Source organism: Seriola dumerili, unplaced genomic scaffold, assembly GCF_002260705.1.
Source record: "Seriola dumerili isolate Sdu_G_001 unplaced genomic scaffold, Sdu_1.0 BDQW01000091.1, whole genome shotgun sequence".
In the NCBI taxonomy this organism is placed as follows: Eukaryota; Metazoa; Chordata; class Actinopteri; order Carangiformes; family Carangidae; genus Seriola; species Seriola dumerili.
This window is the reverse complement of record NW_019174346.1, coordinates 900,504-928,119: the sequence shown is the minus strand read 5'-3', so window position 1 is coordinate 928,119 and position 27,616 is coordinate 900,504. Positions and strand designations below refer to the sequence as shown.

Sequence of the window (27,616 nt, the reverse complement as noted above, 5' to 3'; positions counted from 1 at the left end):
GATTTGTAGCCAGATACATAACCAGTAATGGTAATAAAGAAAGTAAATGATGGCTGAAAAGGTGAGAGTGGAGGGTAGGATTGAGCTCCTCTCTGATTTTTATGGAACCATGTCAGGGCCCTGCCACCTGTTCTAAGCTGCTTATGAAAATAGGGTGGGCTGGGTGTGAGCTTTTATGGCTTCAGGTTGGTGCAGAGTCAGTTTTGAGGGCAGACATTGTTCTGCACCTTCCATGTCAGAGTATTCAGAATGAAGCCAGCGACGAATAAAGCCTGGGACTGTGAGCCAGTACAGAGGCGGCCGCTGCATGAGCATGAAGTGAGTATTTAAGTGTTAATTCACAGCCAGGAAGAGCGGCAGGTACTGCCACCCACCTGTGACCGCTGCAATAGAGAGATGTGTGGCTGCTGATCACCTGTATTGACAGCGCAGTGGGGGAATGTAATGCAGGGTCTGTGCTGTTGCCTGACATGTTTGCGTCTGTATGCGAGCTCATTGATCCACAGCTCCACACAGCAGAAACCTGGTGCCAACACCTGTTTGCACAACACGAACAGTAGATTAACTCTGTTGGCGCCGTTGGAGGCCAGGGAGAGGAAGCTTTTACAGGGAAAATCTTCCCACGATTCAACTGGGCAGAAAACTGCTGCTCCCATTTTGAAGAAAGTTTCAAGACCAACACGGCAACAGTTTACTGCTGTTTGTGACTCTGTGTGTTTGAAACATGGAGGCCTTGTTTTTTATAATGAGCTGAATGTTGAAAATATTCATCAAAGTACTATTAATATTATAATGTTCTTTTTTATGTAAAATCCACACCTTTGTCTTTGTCCATCTCCAGGTGCTAGGCAGAGAAGTGTACACATCAAACAACCAGCTCGGTGGAATTCAGATCATGCACAACAACGGCGTGACCCACTGCACTGTGTGTGATGACTTTGAGGGAGTCTTCACTCTTCTGCAGTGGCTGTCCTTCATGCCCAAGGTAATCCAGCAGTTGTTTTGACTAAGAAGCTGCATCCTGAATTCATTCAAGTGAACTCACCTTCATGTTTTTTTTTAATGAAAAAATGTTCTTTCCTCAGTGTAAATTTAGTCCAGTGCCCATCCTCAGTGCCAAGGATCCCATAGATCGATCAGTGGAGTTTGTTCCAACCAAGGCTCCGTATGACCCTCGCTGGATGTTAGCAGGACGTCCCAGCCAGAGTCAGTGGCTACTCTTTCATCTTTTTATCACTTATCAAACACTTTAATCTCTTTTTATGTTCATATGAATTAAACATCTTTGTGTTTTGGACTTTTGCTTTGAGAACGATGGCCGTCAGGTTCTCACTTTTTAGACAGTTTGACTTGTTTAATATTAATCAATATTAATATTAAAATTAATATTAATTGATAATGAAAACAGCTGTTATTTGCATCCTTACATTCAAGTCTTTCTTTATTCCAAAAATGAACAATGGGGAAGCAGCATCATATCATGAGTTGTGCTAAAATACATTGTTTGTATGTAACTATGATGATGATTTATACACAGACTATATTTACTCTGCTGATCATTTACATACAGAATGCTTCATCAGCAGTTGTACAGTCCATTTGTTCTCCTTGTGTGATATTTAAAATGTAGAGATTTTCTGTTTCGGCCTGATATCCGCTGGGTTAAATGTTGAAACAGCTCATTACTAGAGAGAGGCTGTTAAGAAACCAGGAGAGAAACAGTGAAGCCTAACATCACAGAGCTGAAGGTAACATTACGATTAGCACCACAATGGATGCGGCGTGTTTTACAGTGCAGGTCAGGACGGAGCAGGTTCCACATCAGTGTAATTACAGCAGCCTGGGACAGCACGGAGATTGGTGGACCGTGTGGGAAGCCAGTCAATGTCTCTGGTAGTGATGAGTGGCGAGGCTTAATTGAATGGTAACCTCATAGACTGGGCTTGTTTCTCAGGGTGTGCAGGCAGTAAAAGAGCTGAGCAAGCCTCCTCATACAGTCATCCATCATGGTTGCTGCCAAGATTACAGATTCAAAGTTTAAAAAAAAAACACAACCTCGGGCTGCATGCAGCTTTAAAAAGTAGAAAGCTTGTTTTCGTTTCAGTTCCATTTGGCAGTAATTAACTCCACCTTCTCTCCTGATTCACCTCTCTACTCTCTGTCTCACTGCTCTCACTCCTCTCTGAATATAAAGCTCCAAAAGGTGCCTGGCAGAACGGATTCTTCGACCACGGCTCCTTCATGGAGATCATGCAGCCGTGGGCTCAGAGTGTGGTGGTGGGCAGAGCCAGGTAAGAGACCCGCCTGTGACCCTGTTTACAACATAGATCATTATCCTGCCATTATAAGATGGAGAGGATGTCAGTGCTGATGAAAGGCCTCTCTCCACAGACTGGGTGGGATACCAACTGGAGTGGTTGCTGTGGAAACCAGGTCAGTGGAGCTGTCAATCCCAGCTGATCCGGCCAATTTGGACTCGGAGGCGAAGGTAAGGGCTCGGCCGGTGGTTGAACTCTCAGGTATTCAGACGTTTACAGACACTGATGCAGATTGTCTGATGTGTATGTCCAGATTATCCAGCAGGCGGGACAGGTGTGGTTCCCAGATTCTGCTTTCAAAACCGCTCAGGCCATTAAGGACCTGAACCGAGAAGGCCTCCCTCTCATCGTGTTTGCCAACTGGAGGGGCTTCTCTGGAGGAATGAAAGGTACTTCTGCTTCCACAGCAATGAGTCAATCTGGGTTATTTTCAGCATCTCATTTGAGAATGTTTCCTTCTTAGACATGTACGACCAGGTGTTGAAGTTCGGGGCCTACATTGTGGATGGACTTAGGGAATACAAGCAGCCGGTGCTGGTTTATATTCCCCCGCAGGCTGAGCTGAGGGGAGGCTCCTGGGTGGTTATCGATCCCACCATCAACCCTCGTCACATGGAGATGTACGCAGACAAGGACAGCCGGTGAGTGGGACAGAAAAAAAAGGACAGATTAAGAATCGTCTTTATCAAAGCAGCTCAGTTCAGTGGAATGATTGTGGTCTCCAGAGGTGGAGTGTTGGAGCCTGAAGGAACCGTGGAGATCAAGTTTAGGAGGAAGGACCTGGTGAAGACCATGAGGAGAGTCGATCCGGTCTACACGGGCTTGGCTGAACGACTGGGTGAGTCTTCCAGTTCAATTCTAATTAAAGGTGTTTCTGGGTGTTTGTCCCCCTCAGCTTTGTTCTCACTTGTAGGTCTGATGTAGTAAGGAGCAATATATCAGGCGGGAGCATGTGTGTGCTTTTACTGTTGTTCTTTATTTGGTGCTGATTGTATCATCTTCACTGCAACCCCCAGGGAGATGTGTCAATCACAGGCTGCTCAGATCAATCACCAGCGCTCTGTCACTCCTGAGCAGGCTATTGATTTCACTCGGGGCTCAGAGGAACTGTGGTCCGATGCCATGTGGGGCTCGCTGCTTTGGGCGAACTGGTGGAATGGAGGTTTACTGGGGGGGGGCTTACAGATTGGAATCGACAGAAATCATTCTTTAGTGACAGCAGCCAGGGGTTTGGGGGGGGTGCTCTAGAACAAAAAGCTAAATGAGTTAACTCACAGCTGCATGTAGAACATGGAATTATAAGGGAACGCCAAAAAAATATTCTTTCCCTGTAGTTAAACATGCAGATATATGACCGATGATGTTTTATTGTATTATTTTGAAACTCCCAACAGGAACTCCAGAGCTGAGCCCCCCTGATCGTAAAGAGCTGGAGACCAAGCTGAAGGAGCGGGAGGAGTTTCTCCTGCCCATCTACCACCAGGTGGCTGTGCAGTTTGCAGACCTCCATGACACCCCAGGTCGCATGCAAGAGAAGGGCGTTATCACAGTGAGAACTATTTTTCTTTCTCTCTCTTCTTTTAATCTTTTTTAAAGCTGTCTTGTGCATGTATTTCTGCAGTGTGAATGTGCAGTAAGTGAATCACCTGAAAAGCCCAGAGGGGAGTATCAGTCTCGCTGCTGCTGCACCTGCCTGGTGAATAATGTTTGGTCTCACCAGGCTGTGAGATTCGTCCTCATAATTATCTTCTGATGACCCTGGTCAATCACCTTAGCAACCACAGAGCAGCCTCGGGCGGGCCCCATCTCATTCTGTGCCTCCCTAGCCCCATCTTTCTCTCACACACACACACACACACACACACACACACACACACACTTTCCTCACATGACCAGAAGGGTGTTTCACGGATGGATGGCAGTCAGGGAGTTTTTACACACAGTAAGGACTGGAGAGACTTACAGATCAGCACTAACTGATGTGTACGTTCATCTCCGGTTCATCAGCAGAGAAACCCACTGAGAAATACACAACAAAATGAACAGATTCATCTTCCATCTTTCACAAAGTTGAATTAGTCCTTTACATTGAGTGTATTTATTTTAAAGCAGAGTCTCTCATCTTGTGTGAGTTGCTTTTGAACCTGAGAGTGTGTGAGAAAATAAACAGCTACATGTAGAGCACATCTTCCAGCTAGTACAGTTTATTTCCTCAGTGAGCTCTGCCTCAGTGTGACATCCCAGGTATGGGTTGGCACAGGAAGGAAATGATCCATATTCCACCTTAAATTAGCAATATGAAATACATGTACATATATATGTACATGTATCTAATAACATTTCAAACATGGGCGATGGCAGTTCTTCATTCTCGTCTTTTGTCTTCCTCAGGATGTCCTGGAATGGCAAACGTCCCGTCAGTTCTTCTACTGGCGTCTGCGGCGTCTGCTGCTGGAGGACACGGTGAAGAGGAAGATCCAAGCGGCCAACAGCGAGCTGACGGACGGCCAGATCCAGGCCATGCTGCGCCGCTGGTTCGTGGAGGCCGAGGGAGCTGTCAAGGTAAAAGTCATGTATCTGATCGAATTTACCAGCCTGTGAATTTAAGGTTTGAGGACTTCAGAGTTTAAAGCAACACACACAGATGATTTGGATTAGAATTAGAAATATCATTGCTCTTATAATTTATTATAAACCTACAGTACACTTTGCTGTTTCACCTCCCGTCAGTCGACAAACAGAAGTCAGTTAGTGCAGCTTCTCCAGCACAGCTGAAGTGGCCGTTTGCACTGAAGAGTTTCACAAAGTCAAACGACCATAAAATGATTCCAGACATCTTACATTATAAAATGTTGTTAAGCCGAGAGATTGAATGTGAACCTTTCATCATTATACCCAGTCGTTTGTGGTGAGTACTTGAGTGAGGCTTAATAACTGTGTTCTCTTAGGCCAGTATTAAATGTCTCATTGTGAACTCAAATCTGATGTGTGCTTGTTCTCAGTTTACACTTTCTCAGCCCCAGGAATGATCAGAGGCTGTTTCTTTATCCTCACACTCCGTCTCTTATCCACCAGTTAAAGAAGAAGAAGAAGAAATCTTCCCCGTTAAATCATTGTGATTAAACAAAGATGAACTGATGACCGGCAGTTAATGAAAACAAACGCCGCACAGAGATACATAAAAACGGTTCGTTGCGGCCCGGTTCAGGCTCAGGGGACCAGCAGCAGGGGTGACATGAAGCGGCCCTGCGCTGGAGATCTCCTAAGATGTGGCCCTCTTGTTAGCTAATATATTATCCCAATCAGGACTGGCTGTCTTAAGCCACAATTAATCACAGCCCTGGCACGTGCAGATAGGAGAGTAACACACTGTTTCTTAATTAAAAGCAAACAGATTAAAAATGATTAATAAGGGCATTAAATGTTCTTGTGGACCTCAAGCAGGACTGTTCATAAAAAAGGCAAGAGCCCATTAAGCCCCTCCACCCCCAAATCTTAGCTAAGCCCTCCAGCCTGGCTTTGTTTGGGATCAGAGATGCCAGCCCTCATGAATACTAATTTTCCTATCAGGTCCAGTCAACAGATCATCTCCACTTTACGCCTGTCCATCTCCTCTGTTGACATTTATTTATTTATTTATTATCTGTTTTATGAAATACTTAAAATGCAAGTTTTCATTGTTTCCTAGTTTTTTATTGTTACATTTGTTCACACACACCATAAGAAAAAGTTTGATTCCTAGTCTTAATTTATCCATAAATACTAGAGTCTGGCTCACAGAGACTCTTCCTCCCCCTCTCTGCATTTTTCAGGCCTATCTGTGGGACAACAACGAAGAGGTGGTGGGATGGCTGGAGAGGCAGTTAGCTGAAGAGGAGGGCGCGCGGTCCGTCATCGACGAGAACATCAAGTACATCCGCCGTGATCACATCCTCAAGCAGATTCGCAGGTGAAGAGTCTTTACCTCTGTCTGTCAGCTGACAAACAGACGTGAAGTCCAGCTTTTCCCTGCGTCACACTGACGTTGTTTTCTCTTTGTTTTCAGCCTCGTTCAAGCCAATCCAGAGGTGGCCATGGATTCCATCGTGCACATGACCCAGCACATCTCTCCCACACAGAGAACCGAGGTGGTCCGTATTCTGTCCACTATGGAGACGGCCTCCTCCTAATGCGAGCCTGGCCTCTCCCCCCTCCCTTCCTCCCTGGCTGAATCACAGTCCAGGCCAGAACCACAGCCAAAGGAGCCTGGCTCAGCCTTCCTGCTCTGACCGGAGCCTGTGCTCGAGACTGAGGGTGGAGGAGCCGACGTGATGGTTACTGATGAACCGTTGGCAATGATTCTCACTAAGCAAGAGTTCAGATGACTGACATCATTTATAACATTTTGTAGATTGTCTTACGTGTGTGTTAGTGTTTAGATAAGTCCATGTATTTGTACTCAAGTGCAATTGAAAGATGACTAAAGAAATATCTAGTGATTAATATATAATAACATGTTTACACAGTTGGCTCAAACGATGTTTCCATGATAATCAGTGACCTCCATTCTTTTGAACTGGAGTTTGCACAGTAAATGTAGAACGTTGTCATTTTAAAATGCACCTTGGTTTGCGACATATGCTTGTTAAGATTTGCAAGCGTTTTGTTGACCAGCTCCATAATGACAACACATCGCGAGGGGCATTAGCAAGAAAAGGGGGTTTTAAACTCCTGAGTGGGGAGCACTTAGTTACTGAACAAAGACAGGGAACACTATAACAGATTTGGACAGGACAGCCCAGCAGGGAGCAGGGACAAGGTCCCTTTTAGACCCCGACTGTTTCACAGTTACCCTGCAGTGAGCAACGGGCAGCTCGCCTCACAACAAAACCACAGCTGTCCCTTCTGTTCTCACTCTCTCAGCACACACATGCTGCTTTACGTGCACTTTACTGCAAACTGTTCCCTCACACACACACACACACACACACACACACACACAGGTAACACAGACAGTAATACAGTTAATAATAGTTTAAATGGGAATTGATAATTGAACTAAACAGAGTGGATAATAGCATGATGGTTTAAACAGCCTTGGGTTATTACTTTTATTTTGACAACTATTGTGTTGCTTCTGAAACCAGTTATTAAATGATGAGGGTTTTTTTCTTTTTTTTAACTAAAGAAATATTTTTGAATTTACAACAGTTGGATGACTTAATGATTAAATATTTGTGAATAAACAAAGGCTACTGTTCACTGGACTTACTGTATGTTACATGTCAGACGTGTCTAATTTTACTGTAATCCACATTAACTGTTCTATTTAAAGTTTGTACCTTTGTGTATATGAAATGTTACTTATTTTTTAATATTCATTTTTGAAAACAATGCTTGAATCACTTATTCTCCACTTTGAGTTTGTTACCAATGAGCAGGCAACTGTATCATAAAAGGATTTTTTTTAACAATAGCGAACATAATCATAGCAAAACGGCACCATCATGTTAAATGCAATCCTATAGGTCACTGTGTCATATGTTAGCGATGTGAAATGGCTTCATGGTCAATGCTGTGCCTTTGATGTGCCTATGTTGACATGTAGTCCAGTTGCTTTATAAGTAACTGGTTGTTTCCTGTACAACAATGGGGAAGAATTTACAGTGATGAGCTCTAAATGTGTCTGCAAATTTAATAAAGCTTACCCAACTTAGTTTGAATCTGCTTGTGCAAAAACTTTGAAATCTCTGTTTTTGTTACATGGAAAAAAAACTAAGAAAGTGTTTTTAACAAAAACTCAAGTTTCCAAGAATTTTCTGTAATTTAATTTGTCAATTATTTTTCATATATTGACGATCCTCAGGACAGATAATCACATCAATGGAAGCCTCATTAATTTCAGCAGTCAGAGCAAAGACTATTACTCTGGGGAGACATTTTCTGATTACTCGAAAATGATAGTCTTCCCATTCCTCAATCCACAGATGATTAAAGTGGCATTTTCTTCCTGGCTGTTAAACTTCAACAGTCTTAAGGAGGATGAAACAGATCAAACAAATATTGAGGGATCTATCTCATCCCTTTTTTTTTTTATTTTGTCTCACTCATTCATATCATCCCCTTGGCTCTGTCAACTCTATTACTGTCCTACCAACAAATATGTAAGACAAATTGAGTTGCATGCACCCAATACCCACCACAATTATAGGAGGCCCAATAAGAAAATGAGTCATTTGGCAGTATAATTGGAAATGTGCCTTGCTTGGTCTCTCTGGTCTCCCAGAGGGTTTTGCTCATTTGTGGTGGCATGCTAGGCGGCTAATTCTTCTTTTAATCACTGACAAACTCAGATTCAGGTTGCTGCTCAACTCCTCCACTCAAGTGGAGGGAAGAGGTTTTGTAGGTGAAACTTGCAGGAAACTGATAACTGTCCTTTCTCTAGTTTACAGTGTGGGCCAGTGCTGATTTACATTAACAATAATAATAATAATAAAAATTAAGTCGCGTCAACAGTCTTGAAACAGTCGTTGGCCTCAACAGAAATACTTAAAATGTGACAATAAAACCAAGCTGATGTTGGATTTACTTTGTTCCTGTGACGGCTGGCCTGAAACAGAAATGTGGTCAAAGTGAAGGAAGGAACAGCAAGAAATGTTAATGTAAAAACAGGGACAACATCAGTCCTGGTGTAGAGAGACTCAATCATGCATCTGAGGCGACCAGAATTCCACATTCATGCGTCTCAATGACTTGACAGCACTTGAGAGACAATGCCTGTGACCCAGTTGCAGGATTCCAATTAGTGGGGTGTATGCAACAGTTGAGATGAAAAGCGAACAGGGTCTTTACAGAGCCCCAGGGCTGTCTGATTACTGCCTGAAAACAAGAGTCTTTTGGCCGTGACAAAGAGTGGAGCGACACAGAGGGAGTGCCAGGCCCCAGCTGTCCTCCTCCTCTCCAGGCTGAAGACTCTGAAGAGCTCATCTCATCTCCGCCTGTCAGCTCGCCTCGTCACTCTTCTACCATACTGTAAAGTGTGAGCAGCACAGTCGCACAAAGACACTTTTCAGATGAGTTGAGTCTGGGACAGAGACTGATGAACTCTGGGTCATAACGCTGCTTCCATCACCTCAAGGAAACTTCATATAGAATTCCTGTCCTTTCACATGAGACCATCTGTGGCCGTATAACTAAGCACCTCCAAAATATATTTATTCTCCAAATAAAGAAAACTGATGAACTGTTCAATATACTGTGTAGTAAAAAAGGAGTTTACATTTACAGTATATGAAAAGAATATAAAGTGAGTTGAATATGTGAGTAAAGTTATTTTTATTTACCAGTTATCGAATGATGTGAATCTATTTTTAGTGGACTACCACTAGTACATTAGTTCATTACAACAGCAATATAACTCAAGTTGTACATGAAGTCAAAGTGCACTATTTTGTGGGCTGAAGTATATTTTTCATAAATGTAATAAAGCTTGTACAATGGTGAAGTTTAATTTAAGTAATTAATGTATTATGTGTCATTTTACAACATATATTTTTATTGCATTCAACGTAAGATATATGTGTATATGTATAAGTGTACTTGTAGTATTCTAAAAGTGTAATGTTTTGGGAAGCAGAAGCACGGTAAAGCCCTTCACTGGCACCGTTCATATCACCAACATTTATTTTATTTATATGTGTTTATTTATTCATTATTCATTCAGTACTTTTATTTGTGTTTATTTAAGTCATGAATAATTAAAACTGTCAAAACTTCAACAGCTCATTATTTCCTTTATTGAAATTGATTTAATAAAACATTTACAGAACTGTGAAAGCTCATAATTCAGCAGTTTGTACATCATGAATGAAGTAGTTGAGTTGATAAACAGACATTTATGCATCAGAGGAAAACTTTTGATTCAAAAAAGAACAAAACAAAACTAACAAAAACACACACACACACACACAGTCCATAAGTCAACATGTCCAGTACCTTTGCATCACTAGCATCCCACTTCACATGAATTTGACAGCAGCCTGTTTCCTTTTCATTCAGTGCCCAGAACAATGTGATACAGTTTAATCAAATGTTCCCAGACTGAGACCCAGGGTCTGAGCTGAACCTGTGGCAGGCAGTAAAACACTGATGTCAAACTGGTGGCTTTGTTTGCATATAGTTTTATGGAGTGAGATTTCCCACGTATGTCAGTCTTTCATGATTTATTCTGTCTGATTGGCCTAAATTTTAAAGGGCAAAACAAAATTCTGAACAGCAATTTCCATCAATAGATGAAACTGAAAGTAAATAATGTGTTGTATCTTGGATCTGTATTTGAGTTATAGTCAGGCAGTGAATCTCTCCAGGGGCACGAAGGCAGCCTGTCAGCCAGCTGCATGAGAGGCTTAATCTCCCATCCATGTTTGAAATGTGCCACAAGGGTCAAAGATTACTGCACCCTGTGATTATCACCACATAATGCACACATTTCCATTCTGCCAGAGCTTGGTAAACACTGCTGAGGACTAACCGAACACCAGAGAGGAGGGATAAATCACAGGAAGAGAAACCTGCTGCAGACAGGAGACAAAGACGGCATCAGAACAAGACAGAGGTCTGACGTTACGAGCTCATCACCCACAAAATGTTTTCATCTTCACAAACAAAAACATTGTTTTTATGGTTTGAACAAAGAGATCCGTGGAGCTCCTCATCATTGTGCCGTCTGTTGTTCATCTCCAAGACTAAATCAATATGATGCTGGAGCTGAGAGCACAGTAACTAGCTCACTATTTGTCCTAATCCTGCTGCTCATGCACTCCACTGTAAATTAGTGTCAGATATTAACACAAGGGAAACATAGCTCAGCTACTATGAATAATAATGTACACAAAGCTCCTTGTAGCTGTGCATTGCAGACCAGGTGAATGTGCTCCCTGCATCACACAGCCACTCCTCCCTCCCCTCTCATCCCTCCCCCCGTCCCCACATTAACATTCATAGAGCCACTGGAGTGTGGCGAGCCACGTACATCAAGCCAACGACAAGATGCAAGAACGAGGGGGACGAGGGAGGATGGAGGCCCCATAAATAGAGCTGGTGGAGGAAGGGGAGAGGTGGGGCCTGGTGGGGAAGGTTGCTCAGTGTGGGATTGTGGGAAAGGTCAGCAACCAAGGTGTCACATCTCTGGTCATACATCACAGTTATTACTATAGGTCATTGACTGGCATGGAAATTATAGGAGCAGGTCCACATGGCATTCTGGAGGAGCGGGCCGGTCCGGCCAGCAAGGAGTCGCTGTCAGCTGTTACTGTGTCTTTGGTGTGAGTTAGGTCAGTCGTTGGCCCAACACTTTGGTCCAGATTGACAGTTATGGTCTTTTTCTTGGATTCATCTCAACAACATTGGATGATTGATGTGAAGCATGGTCCCTGGATGAACCATCATAACTTTGACCTTTAATCTTACATCACGATCAGGTCAAAGTTTCATACCTGAAAACGAACAACATTCACTGCCTGAGCTGCACCTGTGTTTACTGCTAATTAGTAAGTGTTAGCATACTAGCAGGGAGGGCTGTGTGTTGTAGCATCGTGACTGACTGACTGATTACTTCAAGACTACACTGAAAACAGTCTGCTGCATACACACAGTGTACTCACTGTGAGTTATGGCTTGCACAGAGTTGCTGACTGAAAGAGTTCAGCTGAATGCAAACATCAGTCCAGCAGTGGCCCACATTAAAATGCATGCATTACAGGGACAGCAGTGGAGCGTTTAAAGCCAACTCCCTCTGGAACTGTTGGTTTACTGCTTCTCGTGGAGCCTGTGGATCGGCTGGATTCGTGACCAGTGTCCTCTGGTTGTGAAGGACAAAGGCAACCGACTAGGGAAATCGCTGTGCTATAACAGCATAGTGTCATCAAACAGCGTCGGTGTCCAACATTTAGGACTGATGAGCATGTTTAAGAGAAGCATCAGCCTTCAGCGTGACGTTTCTTTGTCTTGTTGCTCTGACTAAAATTACCACATGTGATTTGGAGGAATTCAGTGTGAAATGTGAAGGAATATTTGTGTAAAACAAATCAAGGACAGAAAATCTCTTCATGACAAAATAGGACGTGATATTTCTGAAGATTTCTGTTTTGCATGTCGTTGTTTTTTTGGGTCCTTTTCATTTGTTATTTGAAGCAAACTGATGTTTTGTCATAAGAAAGATCATAAATAGTTGATTCCATGGATCGGGAGTGATGCTGCTAGAATCATAATCACTTATCAGGTCATCATGATCAAAACTGGCAGCTGTTATATTCCAGCTGTGGACCGACACTGTCTCCTGGATTACAAACAGAGCTTTGCCAAGGTACATGTAGATCCTAGAATAACTCCAGTGTACTCATCACACTCACTAAGAATTAACAGCAAATGAAACTAGATTAAAATCTTAACAAGCATATCTGCCTCGGCTTTTGTGCGAGAACGACGTGTCAATATCTATAACATGCTGAAATCTCCGCAGCACTTGGCCTCACAGATTAAGCTCTGCAGGAGAAGAAAGTAGGTGGGGAACTCTTATGATTCTGTCCTCTTCAACTTTAATCAAAAGTACACAGACATGCTGCAGCCCCCCCCCCCCCCTTTCATAATAATGGGCCGCTAAAAATTCAGGAGGCAGGCTCCACATCAATCACTCGCCAGATTTGAGTCCAATGCAATAAATATGTAAATGAGGAGAGGCCAATGTCTCGTAGCTTTGAGATCAGCGCAAGGAGTAAAAAAAAAAAAAAAAAGGGAAAAACTGTATTAATTGCCCATGGCCAGAGGAATCCTATTACTGTGGGCATTGATTATAAAATTGTATGTGTGAATGATTTTCATGCAGAAAGTGGACTTACCAAGCCTCCAGCAAAGAGTGAAGAAAGACTCAAATTAGCGAATTGGGCCAGACTGTGAATAAAAGGAGAAAGCAGCCAGAACATGTCAAATACCAAATCTGAGTTCCAACAAGATTTAGATTCATTAGATTTAGATTTCACTGAGATTATGAAGGAGTTCAACCTCAAATTACAATAAAGTATTTTCCAGTGTGGACTGTTTAACTCATGATCATTTTTTTTATTCAACTGCAAACTCCATCAGTGTTTTTCTCCTTGTGGCGACTCTACCTGAGAAGAGTGCTTCATTTTGAGAGGAACAACAAAGAGAAGCTGCTGCAGGGATCGAACCAGCTGTGAACCAGCTGTGAACCAGCTCCAGTGTCAGGCTGTTACACTGTGTGTCCATCTGTAACCCTAACCCTAACACTGTCTCTTCATTTGTTTGACCAAACTGTATATTTCCTGGAATTTCCTGGATACTGATCTCCACAAACACGTGGGTTGAGCCTCAGAGAGAATATTTCTGCGTACAATACTTAAGGAAACAGTTCAATTATTTTTAGTAAAACTAAGTGCACACGTCATTCCTCACAGCAAAAATAACCTTTATTGCACATGGTTTATCCAACACTCGCCATAATCACTGTCAGGTAGATTTCAATTGATTTGCTCTCTTCCTGTTTGACTTGCAAATCTCTCTCTTAATCAAGGCATTTTGTTCAGATAAACAGGGATTAAGCTGATTAACAGCATGACATTATCTCCTAACAGAGAAGGAACATTTAAACAAAGACGCTTCATAGACTCTGAGAATGTGACAAAGTGTAAAACATTAATATTTATATTAATATCCTGTTTAAAATTCTATTGTGTAGCTCTGCATCGTTATCTTTGATGTTGTTTAAATAATATGTGTAATATTGCTGTATGTGATATATCTAATCCCCATTCCTGTACCATCACACTTCCATGCACCTTTAACACAACTAGGTGGACAGGTAAGTGAGGACTAAGAATTTTAATGAGTGAAATCACATTGACTCTTCATCACACTGACCAACAGCGACAGAAAAACAATGTGCAGATACAGTAGATTAGATATTATAATACTATTAAATTAGATAGTAGCAGCAATAGTGAAAACAGGTTCTAGTCAGAGAGAGAGTCCTTCTCTGAAATATGGAAAAGAGACGTTTCAACATTAAGAACAATTTGAAATGTTAACAGACCAAGTTTTATAATGACAGAATATAAAGATGTAATTGATGAATACAGTTCCATCTCTGCTTCTTCTTCTCTGTGAGAAGTTGAGTCCCTCTTCTGTCATTTTCACTTCACAGTGATAAACGATTAGCTTTGTGCAGTTGTACCTCGTGTTGTTTGGTCTGACAGAAATCAAGACTCAAATTGTCGTGGGAACTTTAGTTGTGCAATAAAACAGTCGTTGTTCATATGTGGTTTATATAGTTTAGTAAATAAACAAGATGCCGTATACGTATTAGCAGGCAGTAGATACCAATGTTGTGTTATTATATGTATTATTATATTATTAACACCAATGTAGCTTTGAAAGTTGCACAACAATTGCAGCACAACCAAATAGTTGGTAATGACTTTTAATAATGCACCAGCAGAGATATTGCACACAGGTGGGTATTGGGGATAGAGGAAGGGGGCCGGGGCCGGGGCTGGAGATGCCGTGTTGCGGAGCCGGTGAGTGGAGCGGGTTGGGGAGGCTCACACACACAGGGACGAGTTGGTGGGAAGGCAACGGTACCGTTAGAGCAGGCTGGAGACATGGTCGAGGGTGCAAGAGGATCGGAACCAGGTGTGCAGTCAGCGGGACTGATGAACCAGGAAGGAGCAGGCAGACGGGTAACCGGAGTCAGACGAAGGATCGGGAAACCAGCAGGGAAGCACTCGCGTTGCGACGTCGGAGCTGGAGAACGCCAAACAGCCACAGGGACAGGCAGACGGGGACCAGGAAGCACACAGGCAGAACTCGTGTTCCAGGACCTCTCCTCCAGGCCATAGCCCTCCTAATCGACCAGGTACTGGAGCCCCCTTCCATGACGACGGGAATGGACCAGGCGCAGAACTGAAAAAAAAAAATTGTCCCCCATCGATGAGGCGAGGAGGAAGAGGAGGCGGGGCTGCTGGCGACAGAGGGCTTTCGTGGACCCACTTCACTTTGGACACGCATGGCGCGCGGAAGCCTCAGTCTCACCGCCGTCAGACTGATGACCCTCTGGATGGGGAATGGGCCAATGAACCTGGGAGCCAGTTTCTTGGATTCCACCCAGAGGGGTAGGTCCTGGGTGGAGAGCCACACCTTCTGGCCAACCTGGTAGACTGGAGCAGGAGATTGTCACTGGTTGGCTGAAGTAGTGTAGCGACTCAAGGAGCTTTGGAGGGCAGTGCGTGTGTAGCGGCTTTGTACTCTTTGCATTGTGTAGTTTAAGAGACGAAGACGACCATCACAGTTGGCAACTTGCCGTTTATTTCAGACCTTGGCTGGCCTGGCAGAGGGATTAATAATACAGTCAGTCCCGGTTTTCCTCTCACACACACAAGTCAGGGGAACAGCAAGGTCGATCTGTTCAATTAGTTTCAAAATGAACATAAAATAACACACAAAGCGTACCTGGCAGAGGGATTAATAATACAGTCAGTCCCGGTTTTCCTCTCACACACACACACAAACACACACACACGTCTGAAAAATGTAAAATAAAACTTTCTACTTCTACTACTACTACTAAACTCCGTTACACGTGCCAGGACCCAGGTTCGGCGACAGCGGCGGATGAAGGCTTGGACAGACCTCGGAAACCTCCTTCTCCAAGGCCAGGAAGAGCGGGGGCTGGTAGCCGTAGGCACCCTAGAAGGGCGAGAGGCCCGTAGTGGAGCTGGTGAGGAAGTTGTGGGCGTACTCCACCCATAGGAACTGCTGTGACCAGGAGGACGGATTCCGGGTGACCATGCAGCATAACGCTGTCTCCATCTCCTGGTTCTTCCTCTCAGTCTGCCCGTTAGACTGGGGATGGAACCTGGAGAAGAGACTGGCAGTGGCTCCCATTAGGCTGCAAAACTCCCTCCAAAAAACCGAGGAGAACTGGGGCCCCCGGTCAGACACCACATTGACAGGGAGACCATGCAGGTGGAAGATGTGGAGCAGGACCAGCTGGGCAGTCTCTTTGGCTGACAGCAACTTGGGCAGGGGCACAAAGTGGGCCATTTTGCTGAAACGGTCGACCACAGTGAGGATGACCCGTGACAAAGTCCAAGGAGACGTGTGACCATGGACAATGTGGGACTGGGAGAGGCTGAAAGAGTCCCGCCGGAGCCTAATGGGAGGGTTTATGCTGGTTGCAGACAGAGCAGGCCTTGACAAAATCGTGGGTGTCCTCCTTCAGGGTGGGCCACCAGAAGCGTTGGAGGAGGACATCTTGAGTTCACTGGAAACCCGGATGGCAGGAGAGTTTGGAGGTGTGGGCCCATTGCAGCACCTCCGACCTCAGGGCTTGCGGGACGTACAGGCAGTTAGGCAGGCAGGTGCTGGGACCAGGTTGACCCTTGGTGGCGAGTTTCACTCTCTCCTCTATATCCCAGGTCAGGGTGACAATGACACAGGGAGAAGGAAGGATGGTAGCAGACCCCTCAGCATAATCCTTCCCCTTCTGGAACTGCCGGGACAGGGCGTCAGGCTTGACGTTGCGTGACCCTGGATGGTAGGAGAGGGTGAAGGTGAACTGAGTGAAGACTAAGGACCAGCGGGCCTGGCGGGAGTTCAATCTCTTGGCTGTTTGGACGTATTCCAAGTTCTTGTGGTCGGTCCAAACCAGGAAGGGTTCCTTGGCACCCTCCAGGCAATGCTGCCACTCCTCCAGAGCCATCTTCACCGCCAACAATTCTCTGTTCCCAATGTCGCAGTTGCTCTCGGCCGGTGACAGGCACAGAGAGAAGGCGCAGGGGTGGAGCTTCTGGTCGGTGACCGATCTCTGGGACAGAACGGCTCCCACCCCTATATTGGAGGCGTCCACCTCCACCATGAACTGGCGCTCAGAATCAGGCATCTGGACGATGGGCGCCGAGGTGAACCTGGACTTGAGGGTCTGGAAGGCCTCATCGGCAGCAGAAGTCCACTGGAAGGGCACTTTGGAGGAGGTGTGGGCGGTGAGAGGGGCGGCCACAGAGCTGTAGTCATGGATGAAGCGGCGGTAGAAATTGGTGAACCCCAGGAAGCACTGCAGTTTTTTACAGGAGTCAGGAATAGGCCAGGAGGTGACGGCGGAGACCTTTGCTGGTTCCATCTGCCGGTTCCATTTGCACACTGCCTTGTGCCACGAGGTACCCCAGGAAGGAGACGGATGAAGCATGGAACTCACACTTCTTGCCTTTGACAAACAGGGAGTACTCAAGGACACGCTGGAGCACTGACTGGACATGATGAACATGTTCCTCCCGGGTCTTGGAGAAGATTAGGATGTTAACCGAGGTAGACGAAGATGAAGCGTTTGAGCATGTCCCTAAGCACGTCATTCACCAGGGCTTGGAAGACGGCAGGGGTGTTGGTGAGTCTGAAAAGCATTACGAGATATTCGTAATGCCCCGTGGGAGTGTTAAACGCTGTCTTCCCCTCATCCCCCTCTCTGACGCGAACAAGATTGTAGGCATTGCGAAGGTCGAGCTTGATGAAAATGATGGACCCCTGAAGCAGTTCAAAAGCTGACGAGATAAGAGGCAAAGGGTTCTTTATGGTGATGTTGTTCAAACCCCGGTAGTCGATGCATGGTCTCAGAGTCTTATCTTTCTTCTCAACAAAAAGGAAGCCCGCCCTGGCTGGAGATGAAGAGGGGAGGATGATGCCTGCAGCCAGAGATTCATGGGTCTCCATGGCCTTCCTTTCAGGGGTGGACAGGGAGTACAGACGACCCTTGGGTGGTGATGTGCCAGGCAGGACATCAATGGCGCAGTCATAGGGCCGATGCGGAGGCAGAGACATTGCCTTGGCTTTGCTGAACACCTGGCGGAAGTCGTGGTATTCCGGGGGCACCCTGGAGATGTCAGGTGGGGCCCTGGAGCTGGGAGTGTAAAGCGGCAAGGAAGCTTGCTTCAGGCAGGACAGGTGACAGGAGGTGCCCCACTCTCGGATGGTCCCCGTCTCCCAGCCAATGTGGGGGTTGTGCCGACGGAGCCAAGGTTGACCCAGGATGAGAGGCAGGCGATGTGAGTCCAGAATGTGAAACTGAACGGTCTCATGGTGGTTTTCGGACAGGATCATGGGACTCTGGATGGTCTGGTGCGTGACTGTGCCCAAATGGTGGCTGTAGAGGGCCCGATCGGGAGCCGGGCCAGTATCCCCCATTATTGGTGAGCCATGGCTTTTATTGGGCACTTGGAGACAAAGTGACCTGCCTACACGCAGTACATGCAGCCAATGCCCGGCTGCATTGGCTCGGACTCCCCCTTCTGTTGCCCTGGTGAGGATGAGGGATTGGTGGAGCCCCCTTGGGAACGAACTGGCGGCGGGCAAAGAGGAACCCCCTGATGCTTCTCTCGTCTGCAGGCCTGGATATGGAGATCGATCCAGATGGCCAGCTTGATCACCCCGTCCAATGTGGAAGGAATGTCATGGGAAACCAGCCCGTCCTTAATGTCGTCAGCCAGGTTGTGGAGGAAGGCTTCATGGAGGGCTGCAGAATTCCAGTTGCTCTGGCTGGTCTTAGTACGGAAGTTGATAGAGAAGTCGGCCACCGTCCGGTCTCCTTGCTGCATACCCATAAGCCTCCGTGCAGTCTCTGAGCTGAAAGCCCACAGGCCGAACACCTTGCACAGCTCTCCGGCGAACAACTGGAAAGAAGCGCAGGCTGGAGATTGTCTCTCCCACTCAGCAGTGCCCCACATACGAGCCCTGCCCGTCAAGTGATTGATAGTGAAGGCCACCCTCGCCTCCTCAGTAGCAAAGGTACAGGGCTGAAGGGAGAACAGCAAGGAACAGTTTGTTAGGAAAGGGCCACAAGTCTCTGGGTCTCCATCATAGTGCTCTGGGGTTCCCACCCGGCATCTCTGGGCAAAGGGGAACTTGGAGCTGGTTCTGGTGCCATTTGAGCTGGTGAGGGCATGGGAGCAGCGGGCTGACTCAGGAAGGTCGTTAGTTGCTGCATTTGCCCTACTAACGCTGCTAGCGCCTGTCCATTAGCCTCAGCCACCTGTCTAGCTTCCGAGGTGGCAGCGGACATCATGGCCTAGTGTTGCTGGAGAACGCCCTCAATTCTCTCGAGGCGTATCAGGGGTGTGGGATTGTGCGCTGGGTCCATTTCTGGCCAGATTGTACTGTAATGGGAAAAAAACAGCCACAGGGACAGGCAGACGGGGACCAGGAAGCGCGCAGGCAGAACTTGTGGACGGGGACAGAAGGCTGAGGCGTTTACCGGGGCAGAGACGAGGCAGGATGGTCAGGGACGAGCAGAGCCGATACAAGGAAGTTAGTCCGGAGATGAACGCTGGAAAGTCTTGCATGATACTAAGAACAATCTGGCAAAGTGCGAGTGAACTGGAGATGCATATATACTGGCCTGATTGGAGATGGAGTGCAGCTGGGGGCAACAGGTGAGGACAGTGAGGCTGATTAGGAGGTGATTAGGAGGTGTGGCAGAGTGGAGAGTGAGACAGAGGCATAGCAGGCTGTGACAGAAAGTAAACAGAACTGTGGAAGCAGAAATAACCTCTTTTGTATAAATAATCTTCAACCACCTGCTGGTGAGGTCAGGCTTTTCACCTGACTGAACTGTAAACAGGAACTCCAAACTTATCTCAGGACAAAGTGATTTTATTTAGAGAGAGCTGGGTCTGACTATGTGAAGGAAAAGTCTGATCTAAAAAATGAAAAGACCAAAACCAACAATGGATCGATTTGACAAACAAGTTTTGTTTCTGTATCAATTTAGTCTGAGCCACAGTTCTCTGTTCTGTCTGAAGGCCATTAAAACACATTAGTCATCATCATAGTTGCATTATAACACCTGTTTCTTAATGACCATCAACATTGTTTTGGGGCTGTCTTCTGTCCATAAATACTCATGTGACTTGGTCATTATAGAGATGAAGTCGTCAGGAAGAATCAATGGGCTTGAGACTGAGAGTCTTTTCCTGTAATGTCAGGTCTAATGTGTGTCAGTATGTGGCGTCTTACAGGAACTGTGGAGCATGTTGTCTTCACTGAAATGTGTCTCAACCATTATAGTTTCTGCCCCTGTCTGCCCTGCTCCTCCCCCAAACACATGTGATTTGCCCCTCAGTGGTTTGATACTCAGTGTTTGTCCTGTTGCTCCTCTCACCTTTCCCTGACTATAAAATATATTCACTCTGTCATCAGTTGCTTCTCTTCCACTACCAGAGACGCCTTAACATGTGACTGTCATCTCAGACAAGCAGGTTATTTGAGTCCCTGCAGCCGTGCTCCTCAATAATCAAGAAGACACCCAGTGGGTGGACGATTCTCCAAAAGACCAAAACTATTTGAATGAATAAACACACACACACTCATACAGTAAATTATGTGCATTGATGAGTTTACACAACTTTATACAGCTGTCTCTGAAACGTCTCTTGTGCTAATAGAATTTGGGTGTTATTGTTTGCTCTTGGAGAAAATTATTGTGAATTAATTTCAATGAGAAAAGAAGGAAACAGGAAGAAATTTCAAGCCACATGGTACAAATGACTTTTGGGTCCAAGCTTTTCGTAGCACAGCGTGTTCCTTCCTCACAGTACAGAGCAGACATCAGACACTTTATAAACTCAACAGCTCACAAACATTTGCAAAGTGATCCGAAGAAAGCCGATCAATTGCTCCTGGATGCAAAAGTTTATTGATTGGTGGAGAGATGTCTCATCTAGATTAGCCAGCACTGCCAGTAACAAGCAGCTCGAGCTGATGATGCTGCTGCAGAAAGAGGACAAGTCAGCTCCACGTCCAGATGTTTACAGCTGTAGAGTTCTGGAGAAAAGGCTCATTCATCAGACTGTAACAACAGAAAATACTTAATGTTGCAGAAATTTAGCATCATTGAAAAAAAGTGTGATGTTGTCTGTCGGTTGTGTCGAGTGAAAGATCTGAAGAGTTTCACTTCGTCCATACAAGAATAACATGACAGCAACCGATGATGGAGATTCTCAGGTATGAAATTCTCAGGTCTCTTCAGTGAGACAGCCAATCACAATCCACTAAATCCAACAACAACAAGTTGTTGTTATAATGGTATGTAATCAGAGCCCCACCATTAGGTTTGTTTAGAGCTGCAATTACTGATTATTTTCATTAGGACTAATCTTATGTATCAATATGTTGATTATTTTCTCTATTAATCAATCAACTATTTGATCAATAAACGGCCATAAAACATCACAGTTTCCTAAAGCCCAAGGTGATTTCTTCAAATGAGTTGTTTTTTATATTTAGTTTATCATGATATAAAAACAACAACTTCACATGTGAAAAGCTACAGAACCAAAGAATGTTTGATATTATTGTCAGAAAAAGCCTCAATGTTCAACGATCAATCAGATGGCAAAATATTTGATGATTCATTTTCTGTTGATCAAGTAATCAATCAACTGTTAATTGTTTCAGTGTGTCTGTGTGTGTGTGTGTGTGTGTGTGTGTGTGTGTGTGTGTGTGTGTGTGTGTGTAAGCCAGCATTTTCTCATGGACACAAAAATACAGGGATAATGATAAAAATGATAAATGATCAAATGTTTTCTGTGAAACTCCATGAATAAAGGAAGATGAACTTCAACCACTGACAAGCTGCTGTCGATCATCAGCTCACAGCTGATGAAAGTGAAGCAGATATTTACTGGTGTGTTTTAATAATCTATAATAATAATCTACAGCAGAGAAAATAATCTCAAATCATTGTACATGGCGGTCGTTGTTCACAATCATTGTGATGCAGTTATGTAGGTGTGTTTGATTATAAACATGTCTCTGTATATTTCTGAGTTTTGCCATTTGAAGTTGCTGACACTGTTTTTTTCAGCTTTGAGATCAAAGTGTTTATGAAACCTTCAACCCTGTTGAACAGAGAGCAGCTCTGCAAATACATATGTGTGTCCTGCAGGAGATCCTCACATTATCATTGAACTCTGTCAGAGGATGCTTTCATAAATCACTGTCCATATACATTTACAGGATATATACACATCCCAAAACCATTAACAAATAACAATGTTGAATATGTGTTTTATTGTACAGTGAATGGTCTAAACATAAACTGAAACAGTCTTGTATTATCTCGGTGAAAACATGTTGCTGCTGCTGCTGCTGACAGCATGTGAGCCCATCAGTGTCAAATCATTTGACATTTTGATACATAAAGAACAAAGAAAAACAAACTCTTTCAGTCTTGGGTGTTTGGAGAACTGACCTCAGAAACATCCTCAGAGAATTAAGAAGTGAACACTTAAGAAATAGATGCTTCTCACAACTAAAGGTGCAGGATTCATGCTGTGCTTTTCATTTGGCAACAGTTTATTGGTATTTTTTTTCTTTTTTAATGAGGACATGATACAAACGAGCACAGTGAGCCACATAAAGAAAACAGCTATAAAAGTTTGGTCTGTTTGCATTAAATGTGAACCAAGAGGTTTTATACAGCTGACATTTGAAGCCCTGAATACTGGAGCTTTGAGTAAACAACTGACTGTTCTGTACAAGTGTCCATGATTCTCTATATAAGGTTGGACTCGTGTCATGTTAAAGTCAAATCATTTTCTGTTACATATAAAATTTTCAGATTTATAAAGATATCCTTTTGAAGGCAAACACGTGTTGACAATCAAATAATTAAAGGACTGGCAAATAAAAACAGACCAAAACGATGCTTCCACGGTCCTGAGAGGTTTTTGGTCAAACGTCTTAAACATCACAATCATAACCTGTTATCGACTGATAAAATCTTTTATTACATGTGAACTCATGGGTGGAGGGAGGGGCTGTTTGTGTGTGTGTGTGTGTAAAACACTGAAATGTGATGAAAATGCCGTCAAACATCTTCACATTAAAATTTCATGTCAAATACTGAATGTTGCAGAAAAAACACTTTCTGCAGCCTATAAATGTGTTTGTTTATTGCTTGATCAGTGTGGCCCAGCAGTATGAATCTATTAATGAGTCAAATTCACACGGATTTCTTTTTAACACAATCTATTGATTAGGCTAATCAATAAACAATTATACTGACATACAAATATAGAGATTTATAAATCGTTAAATAGAGCTTAACAGAAATGCAAGCAAATAAATAGATAGATAGATAAATAAATAAATTAGTTAATAAATAAATAAATAAATAAATGTCCATTTAAAAACAAATAACAAGCACTGATTTGCCTTCAAAATCCCAGTGTGCCTTGTGGTTCAGTTTCAGATGGATTACCAGACCGTGCCTTCGCTCAGTTCGGAGGACGGCTGTGACAGCTGGTTGGTGTATCCATTGTCACTGAGGGACACAGTGGTGTAGGGTGTGCTGGGGCCACACAGCTCACTGGAGATGCTGTGCATTGAGCCCGGTCCACTGGGCTCAGGACTGGGCGAGTCCACGGGATGATGAGACACTGTGTCAGAGAAGCACTGCACGTCTCCAGGACAGTGGTGGCCCGGATGGTGGGGGTCTATGGCTCCTAATGGGGTGCCAGCAGGGACAGAGGAGGGCACAAAGCCAAGGTCTGCTGGAGTCTGGGCCTGGGACGATGGTGGGCCTTGGAAATACTCGTAATTCCCTCCTGAGCTGTAGTATTCACCAGGATAATCTGTGTTCATGAAAGAGTCTGGATTAGTGTGAGGTCTATGTCTGAATTTCATTTAAAGAGAAAAAAACAACATGAACAGAATTTAATTTTTTTTAAAAATATGTAGTCAAATCAACAGAAACAGAAAACACCTCAATACAAGAAGACTCCATTAATTCTGGTGAAAACACCTGAAGATGCACATTTCACTCTAACATCAAATCACCATCAACAGACTGAAGAATCTCATCAATCCTTTATCCCCTGAACGCAGCTCACCTCCATAGTAAGAGAAGTGTCCGAGCTCTCCTGGTTCCAGCCTCTCCCCCAGCGCCCTCATCCTCCTCGGGCTGCGGAAGAACACGTGTCTTCGCGCGCTCAGCGCGCTCAGCTGCTTCATGCGTCTCTCTTTAGACCTGCGGTTCTGGAACCACACCTGCAGGACAAAGAGAGGACAGGCCGGTGTGAGACAGGACGAGCAGGTGTCCTCCAGCGCCATTCAAGTTTCACTGCAACATTTCTGAGCTGCATGAATATTTAGACTGAATTGTTTCCGACTATTTGATGACAACAGACACTTTAAATATTATACAATAGAATATAGAATATTATACAGAATAAACTGAAGTTTGTAATTTATAATATCTAAGTGAGAAATCCTGGTGAACTAGAAAAAGATTTAGTTTGTTATATTGAAGCTAATTTTGGGAACATGAACTGATGTGTAACACACTCTGAAACACTCTTCACTTTTAAAGTATTTCGATGTAGAAAATGATTAATTAGTCCGTGAGTGGGTTTTAGTAAGGGAGCTTTTTAAAAACGTCCATGCACCTCAGTGCAGAGTGAGTCCTGCTTTTAAGAGCTGGAGGAGCGCGAGGGGAGTAAAGATTAGGCGGAAAACAGTTTGCTTTAAAAAGCCATTTGAAAAGTAAGAAAGAGCATTAAGGATGAATTCCCTCAGGGTGGCTGAAAGACGTGGAGTCTAAAAACGCCGAAAGCCACTGGTGATTATTGGTGTCCATAAAAGCCTCTTCTGGTGTTCTGTGCTTCACTTCAGCTGCTGACTTTATTATACATATAAAAATATATATATATAAACACACACATATATGTATGTGTGTTGTTTTGTTTGTGTCATTGTTTCCTGTTTAGTCGCAGCTGACTGTCCGATAATGGATGCAGAGGGGTCCTAGTAAATACACTCGTTTTCTCTGTCGCTTGTTACCTGGATGACTCTCATGTTGAGGCCGGTCTCCCGTGACAGCTGCTCCCTGATGTGTCTGGTGGGTTTCGGTGTGGCCGCGAAAGCCGCTTTCAGGGTCTCCAGCTGCTTGGCCTTTATCGTGGTCCGAGGCCCGCGCCGCTTCCCGACGGCGCCCTGCTCCTCATTCTCATTGTTGCAAACGTCTTTATCAGATAAATGTCCCGTCTCCGAGTCCTTCCCGTCGTCCTGCGGGTCCTGGGAGTCCGGGGACAGACTTGGGTCGCTGCACGTCGTGACTGTCGTGACAATAGCACGCGCTGTGTATTAGTAATTATAGGAGTCAGTCTGAACCACTCAGACGTTTTAATGTAACTCATCAACACAGAAGCACATTTATGTCAGGAATACTGTCACTGAAGATAATAAAATAAAATAAAAATAAAAATAAAAATAAAAATAAAAATAAAAATAGAAATAAAAATAAAATTAGAATTAGAAATAAAAATAGAATAAAATAAAATAAAATAAAATAAAATAAAATAAAACAATGCCCACTTTACATGTCATTTATCAATAGTTTGATTTAGAAAAATAACCTTTTTTTAAGAAAAAAAAAACATATAAAGACTGCAGTGATGGCTGATAATCACCCGAGAGGAGGATCGTGTCTTTGCCGTTGTTGTTTTGATAATCGTCTTTACAGACAAACTTGAACTCGTCCAGGATGTACAGCTCCTCTCCCGTGGACAGCTGCTTGTTACACATCACACAGGTGAAACAGTTCAGGTGAAACACTTTACTCTTGGCTCTGCGGACCAGATCACTGGGTAAAATCCCCTGAGCGCAGCCGCCACACTTGGTCCCAAATCTCCTGTTCAAGAGGCAGAGCAACAGTCAGAGGGAAGTTTCACTGTAGGTGTTACATCATGTAATGTTACTGTTTTACACTTGTTGTTAGCAAAGTTAATTTCTGATGGTTTTATAATTCTAAACAAAAAGACTAGTCATCACTGACTTCAGTTCGCCTCAGACTAATGGCCCACAAAGACACCGGGAACTGTTGTTAACTGTGCAGCTCATCTCACATATCAAATTACAATTATATTAAGTCAAATGTAAATGCATAGAACGTGATAAAATAATGTAATGTACATTAGTGTCTTTATGAATGGAAATAATGTATTTTCACATTTTTTTCTTTTTGTGTTTCTAGACGAAAAATAAAAAGAGTCACAAGGCCTCAGATGTGTCAGCGAGCGGAGTAAAGCTCCATCAGTGTTTGAGGATCCAGCGTCAGGGAACGATTCTTTTTTTATTGACAATAAAAATATAATTTTGGTACAGTTGCATTTTCTTCTGTTAATAAAATATAAATACTAAACGGTGGGCGCCTCGGGTTCTTACCTAAAGAAGTCATTCTTACAATAGAGCCTCCCCTCCCGTGAAAAACACTTCTCTGTCAAACTGCATTTGCACTCGCAGCACTGGACGCATTTGATGTGCCACGGTCTGTCCAGAACTTTGAGCAAGAACCTATCCAGAATAGGCTTCTCGCAGCTGGCACACTGCAGCATCGTCTGGAGTCTCCCTGCCCACGCTCTGCGTCTCTCTCCAACGTGTCCGTCTTCACTTGCTTGGGTATGATCCAGGAAATCCACTGTATCCAAACTAATGTCAGTAATTACATCACCGTCCGTGAGGTCACACGCAGCTCTTCTGTTACACGGGACAACAATCCACATGTGGACAACAGCTCCACACAAAAGCTCAGCTGTGGAGAGAAAGTGTCAGGCAGCATTTCTGAAACAGGATGAAAACGACTGGAGATCAGAGGCCATCAAGACGATTCGAGGTTTAAAGGTGAGGTAGCTACCCGTGAGATTACAACTCAGTGTTGTTCAGTATATCCTGAGTGGTGTCTAACAGCCCTGCCATGAGTCCGCTCAGCTCTCTGAGCTCAGTCTGAGGGAAACGTTGGAAATGAGCGCACCTCTTAAAGCTCAGCCTATTGCATGTGAAGAAAGCTGTGACGTCAGATTAAGGAAAAACCTATAAGACCACGGTTCCTTTCACTCACTGCATGAAGGCTATTATGTAAAATAAAATAAGATAAAATAAAAATAAAAATATTTAGTAGTAAATTAGTGTCATGATGCAAAATTAAATTGGACTCATAATCTGTATTTTACAACGTCTAAACTTTTGATTCAGAAGAATTTGTTTTTCCTTTTCCAAAAACGACTTATTCAAAAGAGATATCTCAACCAATAAGAAATAATTTTTTTCAATTAATTTTATAAAATTGAAATAAAAGGCTCAAGATATCAGAAGGTTTCTTCCAAACCTTGCCAACTTTATTCTCACAAACTGTGTTTAAAATAACAACCAACATTCTCATTATAATAATAACTTCTTAGTGGAATCATCAGTGAACTGACCGA

The 27,616-nt window shown here is 44.0% G+C and overlaps 2 protein-coding genes across 5 annotated transcripts in view; one reads left to right on the top strand and one right to left on the bottom strand.

The window, feature by feature from the left end:
- The window catches only part of acaca (acetyl-CoA carboxylase alpha), a 30,790-nt gene extending 22,789 nt beyond the window's left edge, over positions 1-8,001 (top strand). For all 4 annotated transcript variants that reach the window (XM_022745746.1, XM_022745744.1, XM_022745743.1 and 1 more), the window contains 11 exons: positions 842-985; positions 1,086-1,206; positions 2,195-2,291; positions 2,392-2,488; positions 2,572-2,707; positions 2,782-2,959; positions 3,044-3,156; positions 3,713-3,867; positions 4,710-4,880; positions 6,131-6,267; positions 6,364-8,001. In XM_022745746.1, coding sequence (XP_022601467.1) covers positions 842-985; positions 1,086-1,206; positions 2,195-2,291; positions 2,392-2,488; positions 2,572-2,707; positions 2,782-2,959; positions 3,044-3,156; positions 3,713-3,867; positions 4,710-4,880; positions 6,131-6,267; positions 6,364-6,487 — 1,473 coding nt within the window. In that variant the 3' untranslated portion in view covers positions 6,488-8,001. The remainder of the gene's footprint in view (positions 1-841; positions 986-1,085; positions 1,207-2,194; positions 2,292-2,391; positions 2,489-2,571; positions 2,708-2,781; positions 2,960-3,043; positions 3,157-3,712; positions 3,868-4,709; positions 4,881-6,130; positions 6,268-6,363) is intronic.
- Positions 8,002-23,612: 15,611 nt separating this feature from the next.
- On the bottom strand, positions 23,613-26,752 carry LOC111222337 (LIM/homeobox protein Lhx1-like). The gene is made up of 5 exons (XM_022746039.1): positions 26,580-26,752; positions 25,826-26,046; positions 25,197-25,471; positions 24,248-24,404; positions 23,613-23,989 (listed from the first exon to the last, which is right to left on the bottom strand). The coding sequence occupies exons 1-5, from the start codon at positions 26,747-26,749 to the stop codon at positions 23,613-23,615; spliced, it is 1,200 nt and encodes a 399-aa protein (XP_022601760.1). The 5' UTR covers positions 26,750-26,752.
- Between the last annotated feature and the right edge of the window lie 864 nt (positions 26,753-27,616).

Coding starts and splice junctions, on each gene's coding strand:
- LOC111222337 (XM_022746039.1), bottom strand. CDS start 26,749: ATGCTGCAGTGTGCCAGCTGCGAGAAGCCTATTCTGGATAGGTTCTTG. Junction 26,047..26,579: donor TGTAAGAATGACTTCTTTAG/GTAAGAACCCGA, acceptor CCTCTTGAACAG/GAGATTTGGGACCAAGTGTG. Junction 24,405..25,196: donor TCAACATGAGAGTCATCCAG/GTAACAAGCGAC, acceptor TTTGTCCTGCAG/GTGTGGTTCCAGAACCGCAG.